The following is a 19,628-nucleotide window of genomic DNA, read 5'->3' on the forward strand; positions in this document are numbered from 1 at the left end:
CAGACAATAGTTTAAGAGAACAGAATTGTCTCTACAAAACTGTTGTCCTCTCTTATCCAAAATGTACAATTATGTAACGCTTTTTTGCTAGATATCTTTTGAAGCTGAAAGTCACTTTAGAAACTTCTTAGTATGCTAAGGTAATGCGCTTGCACAAACAGACACACACAGCCACACCCACATACCCTCCTCCAGTTCATGCTCATAACAAAACATGCATATGTATAAACAGTGCTGCACATGTATACCACAAAAAATAAATAAAGAAAAGAAAATGCATACACAAATATCCATATATTCTGTATTTATACACAAATTTTTTGACTTGCAGTCCTTGTTTTCTTTATTTAAATTTTCTCATTGTATATTTAATTGTTATGCACCAAGATACCAAGGTAAATTCCTCATATGTGAAAACTTACTTGACAGTAAAACTCATTCTTGAAATTATTTTCTGATCTCAGGAACACTAAATATGAAAAATAATTACGCACATGTTCCTTCCAGCCTTCCGTACTTTCTATTCCGAGCAATACAACAATGCCCAGCATCCTGTCACTTTGGATCCAGCTTCCTGTTATGATCCAGCCGTCACACCTAATGAGGGGTGTATACGCAGACATGCCTGTCCTGAGGTCCTGGCCTCTGTCTGGCTAAAGGTTTTTCCACAAATTAAGAAATTACACAAATCAAATCTCTCATCAACCAATAATTTCCCAAACAATTTCCCAATATGGAGTAAAAAACTATCCTTAAACAGGCAAAACTAATCAGCTATTCAGTTTGTTTGACAACTTCAAAAAAAGGCATGACCCCTGTCTGATGGAGATTCATTTAATGTCACATGTTAAAATATAAGAAGCTCTCTGAAGCTACTGAAGCGTTTCGGAGCAGCACAAACATTTACCGAGTCACCCAAATGGCTTAAATCTCGTCATCTCATCAATCATTAGATTTGCACCGTGATTTGACAACTTGTTCCACTGCCAGCAGGTAATGTTTTCAGTAATGTGATTTTAGTGATAATTACTGCCCCCAGAAATTATTCATTAGCTTAGCAGTGATTATTAATAAGCTTGCTGAACACCATTTCACGGCCAAATCAGTGTGCTTATTATAAGCTCCACAAACACTCTTTTTCTCACTTACTTGTGGATGTCATTTAGCCTTAAACCAAAAGTGTGTTGTATATGTCAAGGCTTATAGGAGATAAACAAGAGAGGTTGCCACTTCTGATTATGGGTAGAGGCCTTGTGAAAATATGGTATGCTGACAAATGATGACGCCGATAACACTGTTTATTGGGCATACAAGACTGTGTAGATGAAAAGAATAGATCACTGAGAGGGCAGACATATTCAGAAGAGACTGATGGCTGTGTTTCTCTGGCTGCCTCCATCCTCTTACCTTCCTGTTTTCTTCTAAGGAGGCTGCTTAGGCTGGTTGCGAGCAGAACCCACTGCTGCGTTATGTAACGTTCCAGGAATAAATGGCCCGCGGTGGTGTGTGAAAACCTCATCTCAGGTTGCAGGTGATTTTACATAGTAAACATTTTCTTCAGAAAATTCAGCCTGCAGAAATTCAGCCAGGATGATTACTTAAATACTGTGTATGCATAATTATTTGTGTACGCGTGTAACAGGATCCTTGGCTCTTGTTAAAGTGTATATACTTGTAGGAGATAGCCTACAAGGGAGTGGGAGAGGACTCTTTGTGTGTGTATGTGTGTGTGTGTGTGTGTGTGTGTGTGTGTGTGTCACAGCCACACTGTGATTCACATGTTATTTTTTCAGAGATCACACATCTTTTCACATCTCCCACCTTCTCCTAGTGTTGCTATTGTTGTCAGTAGGCTTGGCGGGTCTGGATAAATACATCACTATTGACCTTTGTTGTGTCCCAAACAAACAAGATTTCCCTCAGATTTTTGTCCACAGCTTTGGACAAAACTGCACTGGAATTTGAAAGCGTGGTCGGATTAATGAAGCATTGAAGGTCACACATGTCAGCACATTCCCTGATAGTTTCACCTCAAAGTATAAGAGATTTCAGCTGCAGTTTGGTACGGCAGTTTTTTGAGGCTCAAAGGGGAATAAATGTATCGGCAATCACTTCAATTTTTAAACCAAGTTGGCTCTTTTCAGTAATTTCAAATACTTAAACAGACATGATGTAATTTCTGCTGATCTTGAATATGTTTAAACTAGAACTAATCAATTAGTTTCATCAGCTGCTATCTGAATTGGAATGAGGTATAAAGGGCTCCATCTTTGATAAAGAGCTGTAATAGTTGTGTACACATTCAGCAGAGGAAGCCGCTTTTAAAATTTACTTCCAAGACCACAGAGAATAGGCTTCCTGCTAAAACACTTCAGTGACGATCCTCCATCTCCTTTTAGGGAGCAAAAAAACAAATTTGTGGCTGTTTAAGAGTATCTGATGTCCAGGGTGTTTGTGTGTGATTTGGTTAACTGCTTTGTCGACTGGTGGCCGGGCTTAAAATGAAGAAAGATGGATGAGTAATAGGAAGTAACAAGTGAGTAAGCAAATCAAGCCTTATTTTGTATGGGACAAATTCACAAGGCATAATAAAGCCCCTACATCTAATAATGTTGGCCACAAAACTTCAGAATGCACTTATTGTCCTCATTTACTGAACCAGTGAAGCAATGACTCATTATGACTCACAAGATATTATTTGGTCATTGTAATAAACTATTAAACATGAATTATCAGATGACGTATATTAGAGGGATCATGGGTCGTGAATGTTCTACTAATGGGATTTCATTCCTTTAATTCTTTAGTGTATTTACACTGAGTATTAGATCAAAAGGTGTAATGGTGTAATGCTAATTACACTTGAGAAAGCACAGTTGTGTTTGTTTGATTAATGAAAAATAGATGGAAAACGTTGCTATTCTTAGATCCACCCATTCTGCAAATAAGTGCCTGATGACAGGGCACAGAAAAGGCCATATTGTGACTGGAGTCAAATCTGTTCTTGGTATTTTTGTCAGGAATTTGGTTAAAAAAATCAATGTATAAATAATCAAAAAGTTTACAACCTTTTGACCTGCTGGCACTACAAGACAAATCAGGGAATCATCAACATTGTTTAGATACATGACTGACTGTTAGCACTAGAACAACTACCATTACTAGAAAATTATTGAATGTGACATACGGGTATGGCAAGTCAAACAACTCACAGCAGTTGATACTAATATGTTTTATTGACTACATTTTATCATGTTTGTGATCTGACTCAATAAAAAACAGATGGACCACTTAAATATATTTTTTTGTGCTTCAGGTGTACTTTGTAGAATGCTTACTGAAAAGTGGTGCATGCTGAACTAAGATGCTGAATATGGTAAACATTATAGGCTACCCTCTAGCAGCATGTTGACACTGTGAACATGTTGGTGTTAGAATTATTCAGGTTAAAGTACTGCTGCATCTGAATGCAGCCTCACAAAGCTGCTTGACTGTATAGACTTCCTTTTAATAAAATTCTAAATCTTCACACTTTTTTACATGTAAGATAAATTAAAGAAGTATTTTTCTGTTCAAAAAGTGAAGCCCCGCCTCCTAGGAACAGACTCAACAGGACCATTACATACCATGCCAATTTTCCCTCTCATGTCAAAGGATTTGTCGTGGACCTCCAGAGCTTTCTACAAAAGGTAAGGTAATTAAAACGTATCACAGCGATCACTGTATGTGCTCCTCTTTTGCGCTGCATGTCGTGGTTGTCTGGCAATTTTTAGACGTGCATAAATATTACCATATTTTCAACTTTTCAGCACAAGGCACGGAGTCGCAGCTTTCTCTTTATAAGTAGGCCTAGAGGCAAAGAGCTCAGTCAGTCACAATCAGTTGGAGATGTGCGAAGACAAATAAGTGTTTAATTTCAAGTGACAGCAGAGGAAAACAACAGTTCTAATTAAACACCTTTTTTAAATGTAAACATTCGATTTTAATAGATATCTAATGCTCTTCCAGCCAAACGTGTCATAGTCATTTAATCTGAGATGTGTGAGGAAAAAATTGTGTTTCATTTCATTTATATTGAGCGCTCTGTGATAGCATCAAAAACATATGGTGGACCAACTAATAAAAAAATCTATTTTGTAAATAAATTGCTACTGTTTTATATATGTTATTTTTCATTTATGTGTGTTTGGGAGCAGCCTTTCTTTGATTTAACTCTAACAAAATAAGCTTTGATTCCATTCTTGCAAGCCTTTTCGATAGAGCAGCTCTCGCATCTCTTTAATGGTCAAGTCCTCACAAAAGCAAAAAAGTTTGTTCTCTCGGAGGCAGGCATTATTCTTTGCCTTTCTCCAGATTTCATCTCTCACCGTACGATAGGCAAAGAGAACAATGATCCCTCGAGATTTGCGGCTGCCTCGTCTTCCGAGCCTTTGTGCCAAGTTGATTCCATCAGCAGCTGATGTTCCTAGTCCAGTGCCACATTCTGACAGATCTCAGAAACTCTTTGTTTTACATTCCTCGTTGTCATGTTCAGGCACATCATAAATCCGAAGGCACAATCTTCATTTATGTTATTCTGCCTCTGCAACTTGCTCTTGCAATGATTCCACCTGTTGTTTCTCAGGTTTCTCTTTCAGCATACAGTTTTCTTCCTTAATGTCATTGTTTCTTCTGCAAGATCTTTGATGAGTTGTTATTGATAATTTGTCCCAGCTCTGTCCTTTACCCTTTTCGGGATGATCATCTGTAGGCCGTACAATGAGGTTTGTGGTTCATTTAATTTGTGGCTTATTTCCTCAGGCTGTGAGATTTCTCAGTTCATCATCTGGAATCCACAGTAAATAGGCTAATAGTTTTATTTTTTGTGACTTATTATTTATTCACCAATTTATATATATATTTTTTTGAGAGTAAGATAGTTGGGACTACAGTTAGCATTTTGTTGTACAACATTATGCTGTAAATGATGAATGCATCAATCTTGTACCTTGTAATCTACAAAGGTAAGAGTGTCATCCATTTATCTTTCACGTGTACATTCCTGATGATGAACAACTAATGAATTGCTGCGTTTCCCCAGAATGCTCTGCGATTCCCACCCTCTATAGAGAGAAGCTAGTAGTAATAACACCACAAGGTTAGGCATTGTCCTCATGGTCCCTCTCCTCAAATGTCAGCTGTGAAAATGAAGCAATTTACCTCGAGACTATTCTTGTTAACTCTTAATCTCCGCAATTTGCCACTTTTCTTACTCTGCTGTGTACACATTCAACGTATCCCTCTGTATCCTGACACCAGGCCAAGTGCTCATTAGAGCATTCATTTTGGATTTCACCTTGGCCTTGTTCACTTTGTCTTTGTATTGTTTTTTTGCAGAGGGCAATTGATATTGTGCCATTCTTATTATCGCAGAAAACATCTCTGTTTATTAACCGTGAGCATTTTTTGCTGGCACGCAATGCTGCACATTATTTACGGGAATGAAAAACTGGAGAAAGGATAAGAGGACCATTCTGGTATTTTTATCTTTACTTTATATCATGATTGATTCACTAGTATTGTTCTGAGTTGAATCAGTTGCTATATATATATATATATATAAAATGATTACAAATTAAGCCAGAAGACAAACCGTTAAATACAGAGCAAATACTAGCAGTGGTGGACTCTTTCTGGAAATTAAAGGGCACCAGCATGCAGAAAGTTGTGATGCATTTATGGGGAAATTGCTTAGTCAGGGTTAGGATTAGAACCCTAGAGGGCCCTTTGCCATGCTTTGGAAAGGGGTGAAAAGCCAGAAGGCACTTCATCACATTTTCTCCACTGGAAAGGCACCCTAGAGGGCCTTTTATCAAGTGGTTAAACCACTGGGGCATCCAAGAGGGCACTTTTGTGGCATTGTTTCATATGCTGCATACTAGTTTGTAACAGGCAATACAAAAATAATAACAATACAATAAGATCTAGGGTTTTACATCAACTTTATTTTAATAGAATCTTCATTCGAGGCATCTGATAACTTTTTGTAGTATAGTAGTAGTATGTGTAGTTTAGTATAGTAGGTTTGTAGTGTAACCAAGCTTCTACTCACACATCAATGAAATGAATACTGGGCAAAAAAACATCTTTTCTTTGAGTGTTTTTTATTTATATATATATATATATATATTTACGGGAGCAAATACAAGAGAACAAACCCCTTCCCTGAGAGAAGCACTGTGGTGGAATAAGGCATCTTGAAAATTGCACTTGTCCATTTTTTCCTGATTCCAGAGGTGTTTACAAAACGGCGAATGCCAAAATATATTTTCAGTCTTCTGACATAGCATCCAGTATATAGCTACAGTATATAGCTGTCCAGTGAAGGATCCTGTTGTGACACCTATCAGCCTCTGGGGTCACAGATTGCAGAGTGAGTCATCAGGCTCTGGTCCACCATCAGCCTCCTCTGTCTCTGGACCTGGCACGCTCTGCCAGTCAAATGAACCTTGTTAGGGTCCACAGGCAGAGAGAAAACAAAACAGGTGACTGACACAGTCCTGAATTTGATGGCAATGTGAAGCATTGTGTGTGGCAGGCATGGTCTGAACAGCTTAAGAGCATGACATAGATGTGGACAGCAAAACAGTAATGTGAGGAGGTGGTTGTTGGATACTTTTCAGACAGCATTCTCGTGTTACCCATCCCTGTCTAACTTTGTCAGACTTCTTTCTCTAGCTGTCTCTTTCATGTTCTTCTGGTGACAGTTGACACCTGTTAGTTATGTAAGCTGTTGTTTCCCTTCACCCCCTCTATCTTCTTCTACCTATCGTTCTCTCCCTCTCTCGCCACGTCGAATTTCTATGAGATGGAACTCTCTGCCCTGACCATCTGGTGGGTTTTTTTTTTTGGGTTCTCAGCCGTTTCGCTTGCCATGCTGCTCTGTGGCAACGAACCTGTAGCTCTAGCACTCGTGTCCTTTTCTCCATAGTCACACAAGACCACAGGAATGCACTACCCACCGGCATCCATGTCCAAAAACTACTGTGACTCTGGCAAAACAAGCCAGCTAACTGGATGAAGTCTGACCATTATCATCACATGTAAATAATAATGGATTTTGTGAGTCATGAGCACATCCATTTACATGGTATCCAAATAATGAGTTTCCCTCTAAAACTTCTCAGATGGTTTAATCAAAATAACAGTTTAAGGCACAACATTCTCACAGTCTTCCTCCTAAAATGGGAACCAAATGCTGCTTACACTTTCATGGATCCATATTAAACAATGTAAAATCTAATAATACATCAGTCACAAGGGTTGTTTTTCTGTGGAGCACCTGCTTTTACTTTAGTTTCATTTAGCTGATAATATCACAATAACGCTATGTACTTCTCCCACCACTGTTAAAGACAGCCTGTTTTCAGTTTTCTCTCTATTATTTTTGAATATCAGTACAAGTCTTGTGTATTATGACCTATTAATCCATTTAAAACATTATTCCTCTCTTGAAAACTACTGTCACTCTGTTCCAAGAGTGTTCGGTTCCTACAATATTTGATGCCAAATTATAGCTTTTTGAGGAGTTATGCATATGCAAGATTTGTCTAGCAGTCTGCCACAAGGTGTTAACGACACTCAACAATTACAGCAGTGTTTTTCTGAGACTGTGGATTTCCCTCAGAAGATATTTGCTCTCCAATTCTTTCTTCAAATGTTATTCGTTCTCCCTTAAATGTGATAAGACAGCAGATGTGACCCATGACCTAGTGCAGTGGAGAGTGTTGGCTAACTCATCTATCAGTGTCACAGGGCGCCTAGACTGTCTGGCTGGGACAGGAAGGGATAAACACAGTTAAGAGTCTTCAGTTCACACAGATAGTTGTCTTACTGAAACTGAAACTACTTGTCCTTATGCTGACTGGTGAATCTATTGCTGTTATCTGCCTTTTCTGCTTAGGCTTGTTGCTGAATAATGGTATTTTTTTATATCCTATGCGCCACCAAAAACTTCAATTGTTTATCACATTTATTTTACATTCTTCTGTGAAACAAATTATATACGGTATGCTTCTCTATCAGTCAGTTTTAATGCTTTAAGGCATGAACTCAATTCATTTACTGATTCTGCTGTTTAAAAATGTCTGGAACTTTAAGATAAGACTTCTTCTCAAAACTTTTGGAAATAAACTTTGTGGGGTTATAATGTTTCCATTGCAACAGTGAAGATAATAACTTCTCCCAGCATGCTTTGCAGGCCTGTCTCAGGTGAGTGTCCTTGTGGGCCTCCATATTCTGTGAGAATCTATGCTGACGCAGCCCAAAGCAAAGGACAATATGAAAATTACATTTGTTTTCTTTTTTCTGTTATTAGTGCATCTCAAGGAAAACTATAATTTTCACATATGGTGGATTTAAATTAAGGAGAGCATGTTGTGTCAGACAGCTGGTAAAGCCTGAAAGTTTGACTGAGGAGTTTGTTGATTGCCGATATGTGCATTGTACTCAACTAACAGACAGCAAGCTGCAATAAGTACGTCAGACTGAGTCTCATGGGTCAGTCCTTCACAAAAGAATGTTGCACGAGAAAGTACAATGGCATAGTTTTAGGAAACAAGCTGATTTGCTCTCTAGCCAAAAATGGGATTAAATGATTGATATTACTTACATATTTGTCTATAACATACATTACAGCCAAAAGAAGTTTAGCTTTGTTTAGCACAAAGACTGGAAACATGGGGAAACAGCTAGCCTAGCTCTACCCAAAGCCAACCAGCATCTCTGAAGCTCACTATACGTATCTATATATATACGTATTTAAATATTTTTTGGCAGGTACAGTAACCTCCTAGAGTCTTGTCATGAGGTTACCAGCATCCATGGGAGACACCAGAAAGCTAATATAGTGCCACACACAACCCTCCCAAAACCACAAATTGTTATTTTCACATTATATTTCCCATAAATGTATCTTTACATTTATAATATACATGCAGACAGTAGTCAAACAGTAGACAGTTATTACAAAATTTAGTTAGTCAATTAAATTCCAAATGATGAATGTTGATGTCACAGCCTGCTTTGTAAAGTAAGAGCTATTTACAGATCTCCTCAAACGTGTCCATCTAAAGCCAGCTGGCCTCATATCAGACCTAACTGGTTCCCAATGCAAGTCACTACTAATGAGTACAGACATGCTTTAGTTCACCTTTTAAAACAGGAAACCACATGCTCTGTTGCTGATAAAGTATTTCAGCCTTAATCTGTGTCCATGTATGGGCAGCAGAGTATTTGGAGGTTCATCTGGGATTTCAAACATCTTTATAGCTCTCCCACTCTGTCTAATTGAACTTGGACCACATTTTCCAGCTGATTTAGGTTTGACTTTGTGACAATATTTGTGTTCTAAGAACTAATGAACTGCAACAATATAGACCGCCGTTATTAAACAGACAGTACAATAACTTGCTTTTATCAGACATTTATAGCATAGTCTGTTTCAAACTGAAGCAAAATGTGCGCTCCCGAACTGATCACGTAATGACACTGAATACAGGTAAGAATGATTTCCAAGGCACAGAAGACACTTGTTGTGCACAGCCTTTACCACTAACACAGACACATTATTTCTTTCTCTCCATAACTATCCTAATAAAGTCTTCACATTGCTGAATAGGTGTCAGAAGGGTTGCGTATGTCTGGTTACGATGACTCATCCTGCCAGATATTCCTCACAGGGTGTAATGGTAGGAGGCATCTGAGGTTAATAGCTCCTTTCATCCAATTACATGACAATGTAGTATCAAAATTCATATTTCTTTGGAAAACAAGCACAAGTTGGAGAATATTTGTTTTCCTGGAATATCTCCTGTCCACAACAGATGTATTTAGAAACAAACAAACAGAATTCTTTTATTTTTATTTTGCACAGATATCGTGCTTTACACAAAAATGATGCAACATTATAAACAAGGTTGTAAGCTGGCAACAGTTCAGTATGCACATTTCCTACAGCTTAAGCAATGTGCTTATCACAATTACAGTTTTCTTATCAACTCAATGCACCAGTGTGCGTATATGTGTTACAGCTGCCCATCAAAAGGAAGCAGCTTTTAATTATGGTACGCACCATGAAAACACTCACAGCTATCATCTGTGTATATAACAGGGAAGTAAGCTGTAAAATACCACGTAGCTTTGGGTTTAATGTGTCATTCTGTGGCTGGCTTACAAATACAGAAATGCATTACATCTGTTTCCTGCAGCCTACCTCGACCCTGATCCCGACCCTGTGTTCATATCATTATAAAACAAGGGCTTGTAAGGCACTTTTTCATGTCCAGTGAGTATCAGAAATGCATCCCCAGGGCCAGAGAAGTAAGAGGGGAAACAGAGGAAGCATTAGGGCTGCAGTGCATGTTTGGATAAAGTGTGTTACTTATTATCAACAGAAGCACAACAGACAGCTCCTTTGCAAACAAAAAATAATGTAAAATACAGCTAAGTTTACAAAAGCTTAAAAAGGTGAATAAAAACTCAACTGTTCCTGCTGTCAGGAGCTTTGTCAGGCTCATTTTTTATAGAAATTTCTATTCACAATGTTTGACTGCTGCAAACTGTCCTCTGTGCATCGACTTTTGACAAATTTCAGAATCTTTCTGCACAACACGAGTGCACTCCAGTGGTGATTTGTGACATTACACAAAGTCACAAAACCTACTGTAGATAGGAAAGATTTTATATTTATTTTTGATTGAAAATTAGGACTATGGCATACATGAACTGCATCTGGTGTTTTAGGTTTAATGTGGTTGATCTGACTTGAGATAGTGAGACAATTCACTTATCTGATACAGAGACTGGTGTTAAACCACACTGACTAGAGCAAACAAAACAAGCAGCTGTTATTGTAACAAAATTGTCAAACAAAAAACAGAAAGAAAATAAGTTTTAATAAATTTTTTCAATAAAACTTATTAATTTGCATTTCTGTCAAACTGTCTAAATGTTGTAAAAGGCCTTTCTAAACCTTTTTTTTCTCCACAGCAGATATTTTCTTGTTAAGTGTTTCACCGTTCACTAATAAAACATAATTATAGCCTATATAGATCGGAGGCTCGTTATGGCTCTTATTTTAATGCAGTGGTTCTCAGTGCTGTTGCATATAGAGCCACAGCAGGAGTGTGTGGATGACCAGGGGTAAAAATATAGACTGAAACTATAAGTTAGATTAAAATTTTGTTTGATGAGGCGAAATAAACAAACTGATGTTATGCTGCTGACCTTTATTTCACCAAAAAACAAAAACAAAAACGTGGATCCTTGTTTATTAGTTGCTTCCCCCTGTCATAATTAATGATGATAAAACTGTGTATGAACTGTAGGTTTAGACTTAGACTCACTGACAGTAACATACAGACTCCAGTACAGCAGGTGGAGATATTCACAACTTGCACGGTTAGTTGTCATCCGCCTTACTGCAGAAGAAACATGACAACAAAAACCAGGAAGCCTCAACATTTCAGATGTGTCAGTTACACAGTTGAACCAACCATATGGACGTCTTGTTGTTGGATTTGATATTTTGGATGTAGTTTAGTTTTCACGGTAGCTTAGTTAAGTGAGTTAACTTTCGGCGTCCCGTGAATTATGAAGATACAATCCAATTCAAACCCGCCGGGCAACATCAGACGCATGTAAACGCTGTCGATCTTAACAGGGAAACGCCACAGGTCGTAAGGTTACATGTCTTACGAGGGGAGTTATCTGGTCTTTCCTACACAACACGATGGGGGACGACACGTTAACGTTAGCTCCTTCTTCTTCAGGACTGTGGCGAGCGGCGACTATCATGGGTCCGCTTCGGGGGACGCTTTAGTGAGCTGGCTTACTGGTTGTTTTTGTTTTGTTTTGTTTTGTTTTTTTACATTAGCGGCTGAAGTTTCTGTCTCGTATGAGGTTGAATGAGTGTGGGGGAAATGGATGTGATCACCCTGAGCTCTGACAGTGATAAAGACGATTCTGATGTGGAAATAGTCGGTTCCTACAGCAACATCATGATCAAGGCTGACCCGCTGCCGCTCTCGGCAGTGCGAGTTGACGTTGACGCAGTGAACGTCAACGTCCCAACGGTAAGCTGACTAACGACGCTCGCTAATTAGCCCTTAACTACCAGCAGGTTTGCCGACCGCCATTAAAAGCTCAAAGAAGACGTCGCAGATATTAGTTAAGTTAGTTAACGACCTGACAGCGAGAAAAGGGAACAAAAACAGGCTTCACAGGTAGTTAACGACAGTCTGCTCACTAGCGCCGCCCTCAGCCATGTTAATGTTAGCTAAACTTCAAATACAGAGACTTTACGGTAGCTAACGTTAAATCTCAATTTGTGCCGGCTCGTTAAGGTGAGGTTTACAGCTTTTACAGTGTGTATATAACGTTATATATAAGCTTTAGAGCTAATATCAGGAGTAGTTTTTCACTGACAGAAGTATAGGAAATATGTTATTGAGCTTGTCACAACTTTAATTTAACAAAATTAATATATAACTTTATATATATGCCATACCTGGCGAGCATAAATCTTCACCTTTGATAAGTAATGTGCCCATTAGTCATTATGTAACTTTATATTCATATGTTTGCTATAGTTTGTGCTGCTAAACATTTTTAATATTGTTTTTCATACTTTCATTGTTAATATTAGCTATATCGCCGGTAAGTAAAAGTTGATAAGTATACATATCTATATATACCACTGAATTGTTGATGTTGAAATACTGATATAACGTTATATTATGATGGTAAATCTATTTTTGAATTGTTCATAGATTAAATGAACACAGAGAAATGTCTCATTTGGCTGTAAATTTAATCCATCAACATCAGATGTCTTACTAATATTAATCCAAAATTCATATAAACATTAATATGTTGCTGTAAAGCAGTCCTGCACATTGATTTGCAACATTGTTCACAATTGTCTTATACACAGTATTTCCCAAACTTTTTGTCTGGGGACCCACTTTTTAAAAAACAACAAAACCATGGTGACCCAGTTCACAGTGAGAGGAGCACATTTATCCATAAATAAACATTCCTCAGCATTTTTACTTTCTGTTTTATTAATCATGTCATATTTTTATGAACAGGTAAAGCAGCCATTTAAAGAGATACATGTTTAATTAATCACTTGGTTTTATGAATGTGTTATTGAAAACACAAGTTAAATACTTTATAAATAACACCTAATGAATGCATTTAGGCTGAGTTACTGTATCAGGCCACCTAATTGTTTTGATTTTCTCTCAACAACAATGTACACATTTTAAATACTATAAATGAGACAAAATTGTGCTTTTAGCAGGAAGAATAAATTCTGCAAATTTATTCTTGACCCAAATAAAATCTCCTGTGACCCACGTTTGGGTCACAACCCAGTCTCTGGGAATGAATGGCTTAATACGGCCTGAGATATAAAAATAAAAGCTGCATAAAAAGGACATGGTAAAATCTTTGACAGTTGACAGCTGTGTATGTGTTATAATGGAAGGTCCTTTAAAGTATATCAGGTTGACAACTTCTTTTACTTTTACCACATTGGCCAAGACAGAAGACATGTTCTGAGCTGACAGAGTGCAGGACGAGAGGAGGCAGACTCTGTGTCTACATCAGTGAGGCTTGGGGCTGTGTGGATGGACACGGTTCCTTTTTATGTGCAGATAAAACCATATAATCATCTCTATCTTAGTGCTCCGGTTTACATAACCCCAAAGATGCAAATTCAAAAGATGCACTGCAAGATGAATTCCTGGGTGTATACATGTATGCATGTATGTATGTAAATAACTGTATGTATTAGTTTATTTTAATTATCTTTTTGCCTCTTTAATGTGTGTAGCATGAGGGAACTGCAAACTTTTATTTCGTTATACAACCTTTTGTTGTAAAATGTACTTGATTCTTTGAAAAAAGGAGGTTGCTGTTCTTTTACGGCTACCTATAAAAGTATCACAAGGGAGCTATTAAAGCCACTCAGTTAACTTGGATCAGAAACATGGCTTTCATGTGTGCCATGGGCCATTTAAATAGAATGATGCTAGTTTGTGTAAGATTAAGGATTTGACACATTGCAATAATCATAAAGCAGAGTCACATTAACTATGAAGAAAGTGCAGATTAGATTTTCTCCATTTATTATAAAGTTCCACATACATACAGTGCAACATAAAATACTCTAATATTGATGGCTCAAAATAATTTGACAGACAAAATAATTATTCATTTTCAATAGGTTTGTAGAAATGTGTTCATACTGACATTTTGGAGTTTTCCAATTCCTTGCTTTTGAGAGAATCAGACACTATATTCTTCTCTGTAATTATGTCAACTAAAACCACAGCATTTATTGACTTATTTTTCTATTTATTTCTCCATTTTTTTTTTTTTTTTTTTTTTAGCGTTTTATTGACCTCACAGATCCAAGATGGACTCTTCCAGAGCTGAAGTTGCGTAAAAGACTAACTTCCACTACCACGGCATTGGTAGACTTAACCGAGAGCGACGTAGCAAATGTGACAGAACAGGAGACCGAGAATTTGCCACCGGATGACTGTCAAATAAAAGAAGAAACTACAAGTAAAAGTCAAACTTCATGCGACCAAGATTTTAAAAGCTCTTCAAAAGACCCACCTCTATTTGCACTAAAGCGGAGCCATTTGGATTCTCCAACACCGGACCAAAAGCAGACTGATGAAACACAACATTACACACCAACTGTGAAATTAAGACGATTGTCTTTTCTCGAAACTCATGTCACAGAACTGAAAACGTCAAGATGGTCTGTCTACTTAGCCAAAGATTCTACTCAAATGTCACTGCATCCCAGGCAACTAGACAGTAAAGTTAAAGCACCAGAATGCCTTAATAATAATTTGAGGACAACTACCCCATCAAATGGTACTCACATGGAGCCTTCACTGGATGAATCTCCTCCTAAGGTGATTGAATCACTTGTCAGACAGGAACAACTAGAGAACGGGAATGAAATTACAAGCATAGTACTGTTAAATGATAAAAAAACTCAGCATCTGGAGAGCCCAGCTAACTCTCCCTGCTTGGATAAAGGGAGCTCAGTTGCAGCCTCAAAGGAGCACATCAGTCATGAAGATGAGAGGAATGACTTTTGCTCATCCATGCTCATCACCTCTCCATCATCCCCTTCATCTCAAAATAAAGCACAGGGTTCCCCCCAAAGAGAAGTCAACTTGGAACAACTCGAGTTAGACCAAGCAGACTTGAGACAAAGCTGTCCTTCTGATCACTCCTCTGCCCACTGTCCTACCACTGAACTGAACCCCTCTGAGCCTTTTGACTTCGACTCTCCGTCCCACACAAGTCCCATATCTCATACCCATATGAGCCAAGTCGAGCCAACACCCACTTCTGAAGATACATTAGCTGAGAATACGCCTGAAGGGCAGTCAGAGGATGCTAAGGCTGATGAGGCTTCAAACAGCCCAGACCTCTTGCACTGTACCGTCCTTAGTGAATCTCCTTTGTCAGTGTCTAAAACTGAGGACATGGATGACAGATCTGGGGCTGGGACATATAGAGGGGATATGGGAATGGACAGTCCAGTGTCTTTTCTTTGGCAACAGGAAAGTGATGGAGAAGAAGTGAACGAAGAGAGCAGATTTGATATGAACTTTAGGGAAGCCAGTCGAGAGGACAGGCATTTTGTGTGCCCAGTTACACTCAGGAAAATAATGTCTGGACCAGCTCAAGCCTTGGTGAGAGACAATTCTGCAGATGTTTACATTTGTATTTTTCTGTTGCTGCCATTAACTGCTTACGTGTGATTACATTCTAGGCTTAAAAGTACAGCATTTCTTTTCTTTTTTTTATGTTTTTTTTTTTTCTGAAGATTGAAGAGGAAGACGAAGGTTTTGGAACTCCAGAGGTACTATGCCGTCAGAGCCTGAGCCTGGTTTACAGTACCATTGATGAGAATTACCCAGAAGGTACTTTGCAGCTCTTGTCTGACCTACTACAGCCTGGTTACTATCCCCCCAGAGATATCACTTTCCACCTGCTACGTGGCATTCTGCTCGAACCACAGTGTCCTTATCACCTGTGTGTGCAGGCCTTTAATCTGCTGATCAGGACTCAGAGGTAAGGGAACCATAGGAATAAGAGTTGATTGTAGTGTATTATTTGTAGCCCTTCCAATGTAAAGTCTTTATCTGTCCTTTTTGGGCTCTCTTTTATCTTGTCTCACCCCTTTCCATCATTCAGTTCAGAGATTAGAGTTTCTTTCTGATTTCAGACACCATATGGCAGATAAAAACACAGCTCCGTGGGACTGGGAGCTGTTGACCTCAGTCGTGGCCAATCAGGTATTACTCCAGGCAGCAAAATGTGAATACACAGTAAAGCTTGGTGATAAATAAATATACAGTACCATCAGCGTTGTTGAGCCAGACCATATTGAATGGGATTTTGATTGTAATATTATGAAATCACAGAAACTTTGCAGACTTTGTGCAGACACATTTATAGTTGAACATTTTAATAAACTGACATGTCTCTACCTGTGCACCTGTTGGACCATACAAAGAGACATCGATGTGAGGTTGTGCGCATGCTCCTGGAGTACGTTGTGCAGACTTTGGAAGATGACTTCCAGGCCAAACTTTCTTCCTCTGCCCTCCACCACTCCATCGCCAAGACAACATTGTCATGTGATCAGCAGTTCCCACGCGTCAGGTGAGTTTGGTAAACAGCGGTCTGTATTGTAAAGCAAGATTAGAGGGTTGGTCAGTTTCATTGCCGTTACATTACCATGATAATTTACATGTTTTGTTGAAACTGTTTGGAAGCTGGAGTTTTGTGATTTAACAGTATGTCTTAACAGTGGCATCCTATATGAATACACTGCTCTTTTCTGTTGATCTTGCATGTTACTGGATGTTTGCCAAACCCCTTTGTGTAAATGAAACTGCATTATGAAATTTTTTTTTAATTTATTATTATTTATTTTAAAAGGTTTTTTTTGTTTGTTTTCCAGGGATGTCATCAAGTGGCTCTTTTCTGCCATTGTGAAATCAACAGAGCACAGAGAGTGTAGAGAAGCAGCCAGAGAGAGAGATGAACAAATTAGGTGAATTAAAAAGAAAGAGTTCATATTTTTTAATAACGGGTCATTAACTTGGGTGGAAGAGAGCAACAAGAATGCAACCGTACTCAGATTTATATGCATGTTATATCATTATGCCTGTATCTATGCCTGTCTTTTCCACATTCATGTTGTTGTCCCTTTCTCCCCTGCAGAATGGTGTCCATCTTTCAGAGGATGTTGTCTTTGGCTCTGGAGGTGGACCGTTCTCCAGCTCTAACCTCTGCCAAGCTGTCCCAGGAGCTCTTTCATATGCTCATCGGCAACATACCTCTACGAGCACACAGGTGAGAACGAGATATGAGACGAGTGAAGGAGGCAGGAGAAGAACCTTTTTATATCCAATAAGATTCAAGTGTGAGAAGGAGAAATTATTTTCTTTAATGTACAAGGAATACTCACAAAGCATTGACTGCCAGTGCCATTATTATTTCTTTAAATGATGAATACATTTTAAATAGTCGCAAAATGATCTTTAAATTCTACAGATTAGTTTTAAAATGTATATCGTAACAGGACACATTCACAAATGGAGAAACAAAAAATACTTTTGAAATATTGATTTATTAATTAATGAGAAAGCAAAATTCATTTTTTATTTATATTAACACACAAACCAAATATGCCTCTTTTCCCCAGTTTTCGAAGCTATCACTGACTAATGTGTTTCTGACACCCAGGATGTTGTTGCTGGAGAGCCTGCAGAGCAAGCTGCTGAGATGTAAGCTGTTAGAACATCTGTTGGACTATGCATGCCCACAGAAAATCTCTCTGCCCATGTCGCTCAGTCTTCTGCTTCACTTTATGAAGAACTGCACTCTGGCACCAGATCCTACGGTGAATATCACTCTTGTATCTTGTTTTCGTCTTTAACTAATCAGCCAACCTTCTTTTAAACACATCTGATTGTAATGTATGGATACATTTGCTAGAAAAAGATTTTGAAATTAAAGTTTTCCTATTTGGAATTTGGGATAGTTTTTCAAGTAGATATCTTTAATTAAGTTAGCCACAACGATCAAACGTTCAATGCAACTGATCCATGACTGTATTCTTCAGGATGGTACTGAAAGGTGGCAGAGGTGGGAAGAGTTGGTCCATCTCCTCTGGATGTTGCTGCTTAGCTACAACAAAGCCATGAAAGGTGAGATGTTGGTAAATACCAGTGTACTGTGCTGCAGTAATCGCAGCTATAATGAGGAAATATTAAATTAAACAGAACATAATATTTGTTAGTGATGATGGGAGTTTGTCTTAGAATGATGAAGCAATATATTTGTCATTCAACAAATACTAAAATAATATGGTGAGTCAGGTGATTTAAGAATCAAAACCAACGTCTTCAGAGACTAGGCCAGCTCTTCACTGTCCTGCTGCCAGGAAGCAGACAGTGCTCGGAGCCTGTGGGAAACCTCAGACTCCAGTGAATGTGCAATATGTGGTGTGATACCATATGGGATTGTACTGAACTGTTTTATTGCCATACTTGTTTTTTGTACAGCAGAGAAAGAAAAGAGGGTGAAGCTGAAGTGAAGAAAGAGCTGGATTATCCTGATTAACTAGTCAAATGTTATTCCCTTTACTCTATTTACCAGGATTATTTCCCCACTAGTGTATTTCTGTCTTTGCCTCATCTGTTGTGATGTAGTCTCATAAATAATTTTCTTTATGTTGTACAATGCGCCAAATTGGAGTGATACAAAATATAATAACTTTTTAAAACATTCCTGTGCTTATTTTTTATGTGTTGAGGTCGCCTGTATTTAGATTTTTGTGTTGTCATTAAATTGAAAGTACATCTGTGATAGTCGCTGGAATTTAAACCCTGAGTGCCTCTAAGACATAAGTTATATTAGCTGTTTGATACCTGTTACATCATATACCTCAATATTAAAACATTTCAACAATAAGTGACATTTCTTTCCTTTCCTAAACTCACTTTGGTTTACTCCTAACGTCTTTCCATCTGTTACATCCAGGCTACCTGTGCAGCTCAGTCTCGGAACAAAGAGGCAGAGTTGGCACCTTGGTCTACAAGCGGGATGATATGGTGTCCAAGCCCGTCGTTCGTGAAGCTGTGGAGTCCTTCTTGTCCAGATCCCAGGCTGACCTTGGCCAAGCCTTACCCCTCCATGTGGAAGAATCCCTCACTTATCTACAGGACCACCTGCTAGATGTCTGTCAGTGTTGAATTAAAAAAAAAACCCAAAACTCTTTGTTGTGTTAATTTAATATTTATATTTTGTATGAGCTGATTGTTGACTTGTGCAATTTTTTGTGTTTTAAATAAAGGCAGTGCCTTGATGGCTATTTCAAAGTTAAAATGTGTTAACACCTGGCTTCACTTAATTAATTATGTCTTCTAACCAGCATAAAACATGTATCAGTTTGTTTTTAAGCACATACCACCATTACATCATTACTTTGTACACAGCTATTGACAAATTGCTATGTATAATTTCTTAATAAGCCA

At 38.2% G+C, this 19,628-nt stretch overlaps 1 protein-coding gene across 1 annotated transcript; it reads left to right on the forward strand.

Annotated features, from left to right (window-relative positions):
- The first annotated feature begins 11,459 nt into the window (after positions 1-11,459).
- On the forward strand, positions 11,460-19,479 carry simc1 (SUMO interacting motifs containing 1). Its single transcript, XM_051419581.1, has 10 exons — positions 11,460-12,113; positions 14,439-15,770; positions 15,905-16,152; positions 16,307-16,376; positions 16,598-16,746; positions 17,048-17,140; positions 17,311-17,442; positions 17,836-17,992; positions 18,215-18,299; positions 19,135-19,479. Exons 1-10 carry the CDS (start codon positions 11,946-11,948, stop codon positions 19,344-19,346), a joined length of 2,646 nt encoding a protein of 881 aa, XP_051275541.1. The 5' UTR covers positions 11,460-11,945; the 3' UTR covers positions 19,347-19,479.
- The last annotated feature ends 149 nt before the right edge of the window (positions 19,480-19,628 follow it).

The sequence above is a fragment of the Dicentrarchus labrax genome, unplaced genomic scaffold (assembly GCF_905237075.1).
Source record: "Dicentrarchus labrax unplaced genomic scaffold, dlabrax2021, whole genome shotgun sequence".
NCBI classification, from domain to species: domain Eukaryota; kingdom Metazoa; phylum Chordata; class Actinopteri; family Moronidae; genus Dicentrarchus; species Dicentrarchus labrax.

Bases quoted from the DNA above. Each gene is read 5' to 3' on its own strand.
- simc1 (XM_051419581.1), top strand. From the start codon at position 11,946: ATGAGTGTGGGGGAAATGGATGTGATCACCCTGAGCTCTGACAGTGAT. The intron at 15,771-15,904 runs GTGAGAGACAAT...TTTTTTCTGAAG, and splicing joins CTGGACCAGCTCAAGCCTTG to ATTGAAGAGGAAGACGAAGG. The intron at 17,443-17,835 runs GTGAGAACGAGA...TCTGACACCCAG, and splicing joins ATACCTCTACGAGCACACAG to GATGTTGTTGCTGGAGAGCC.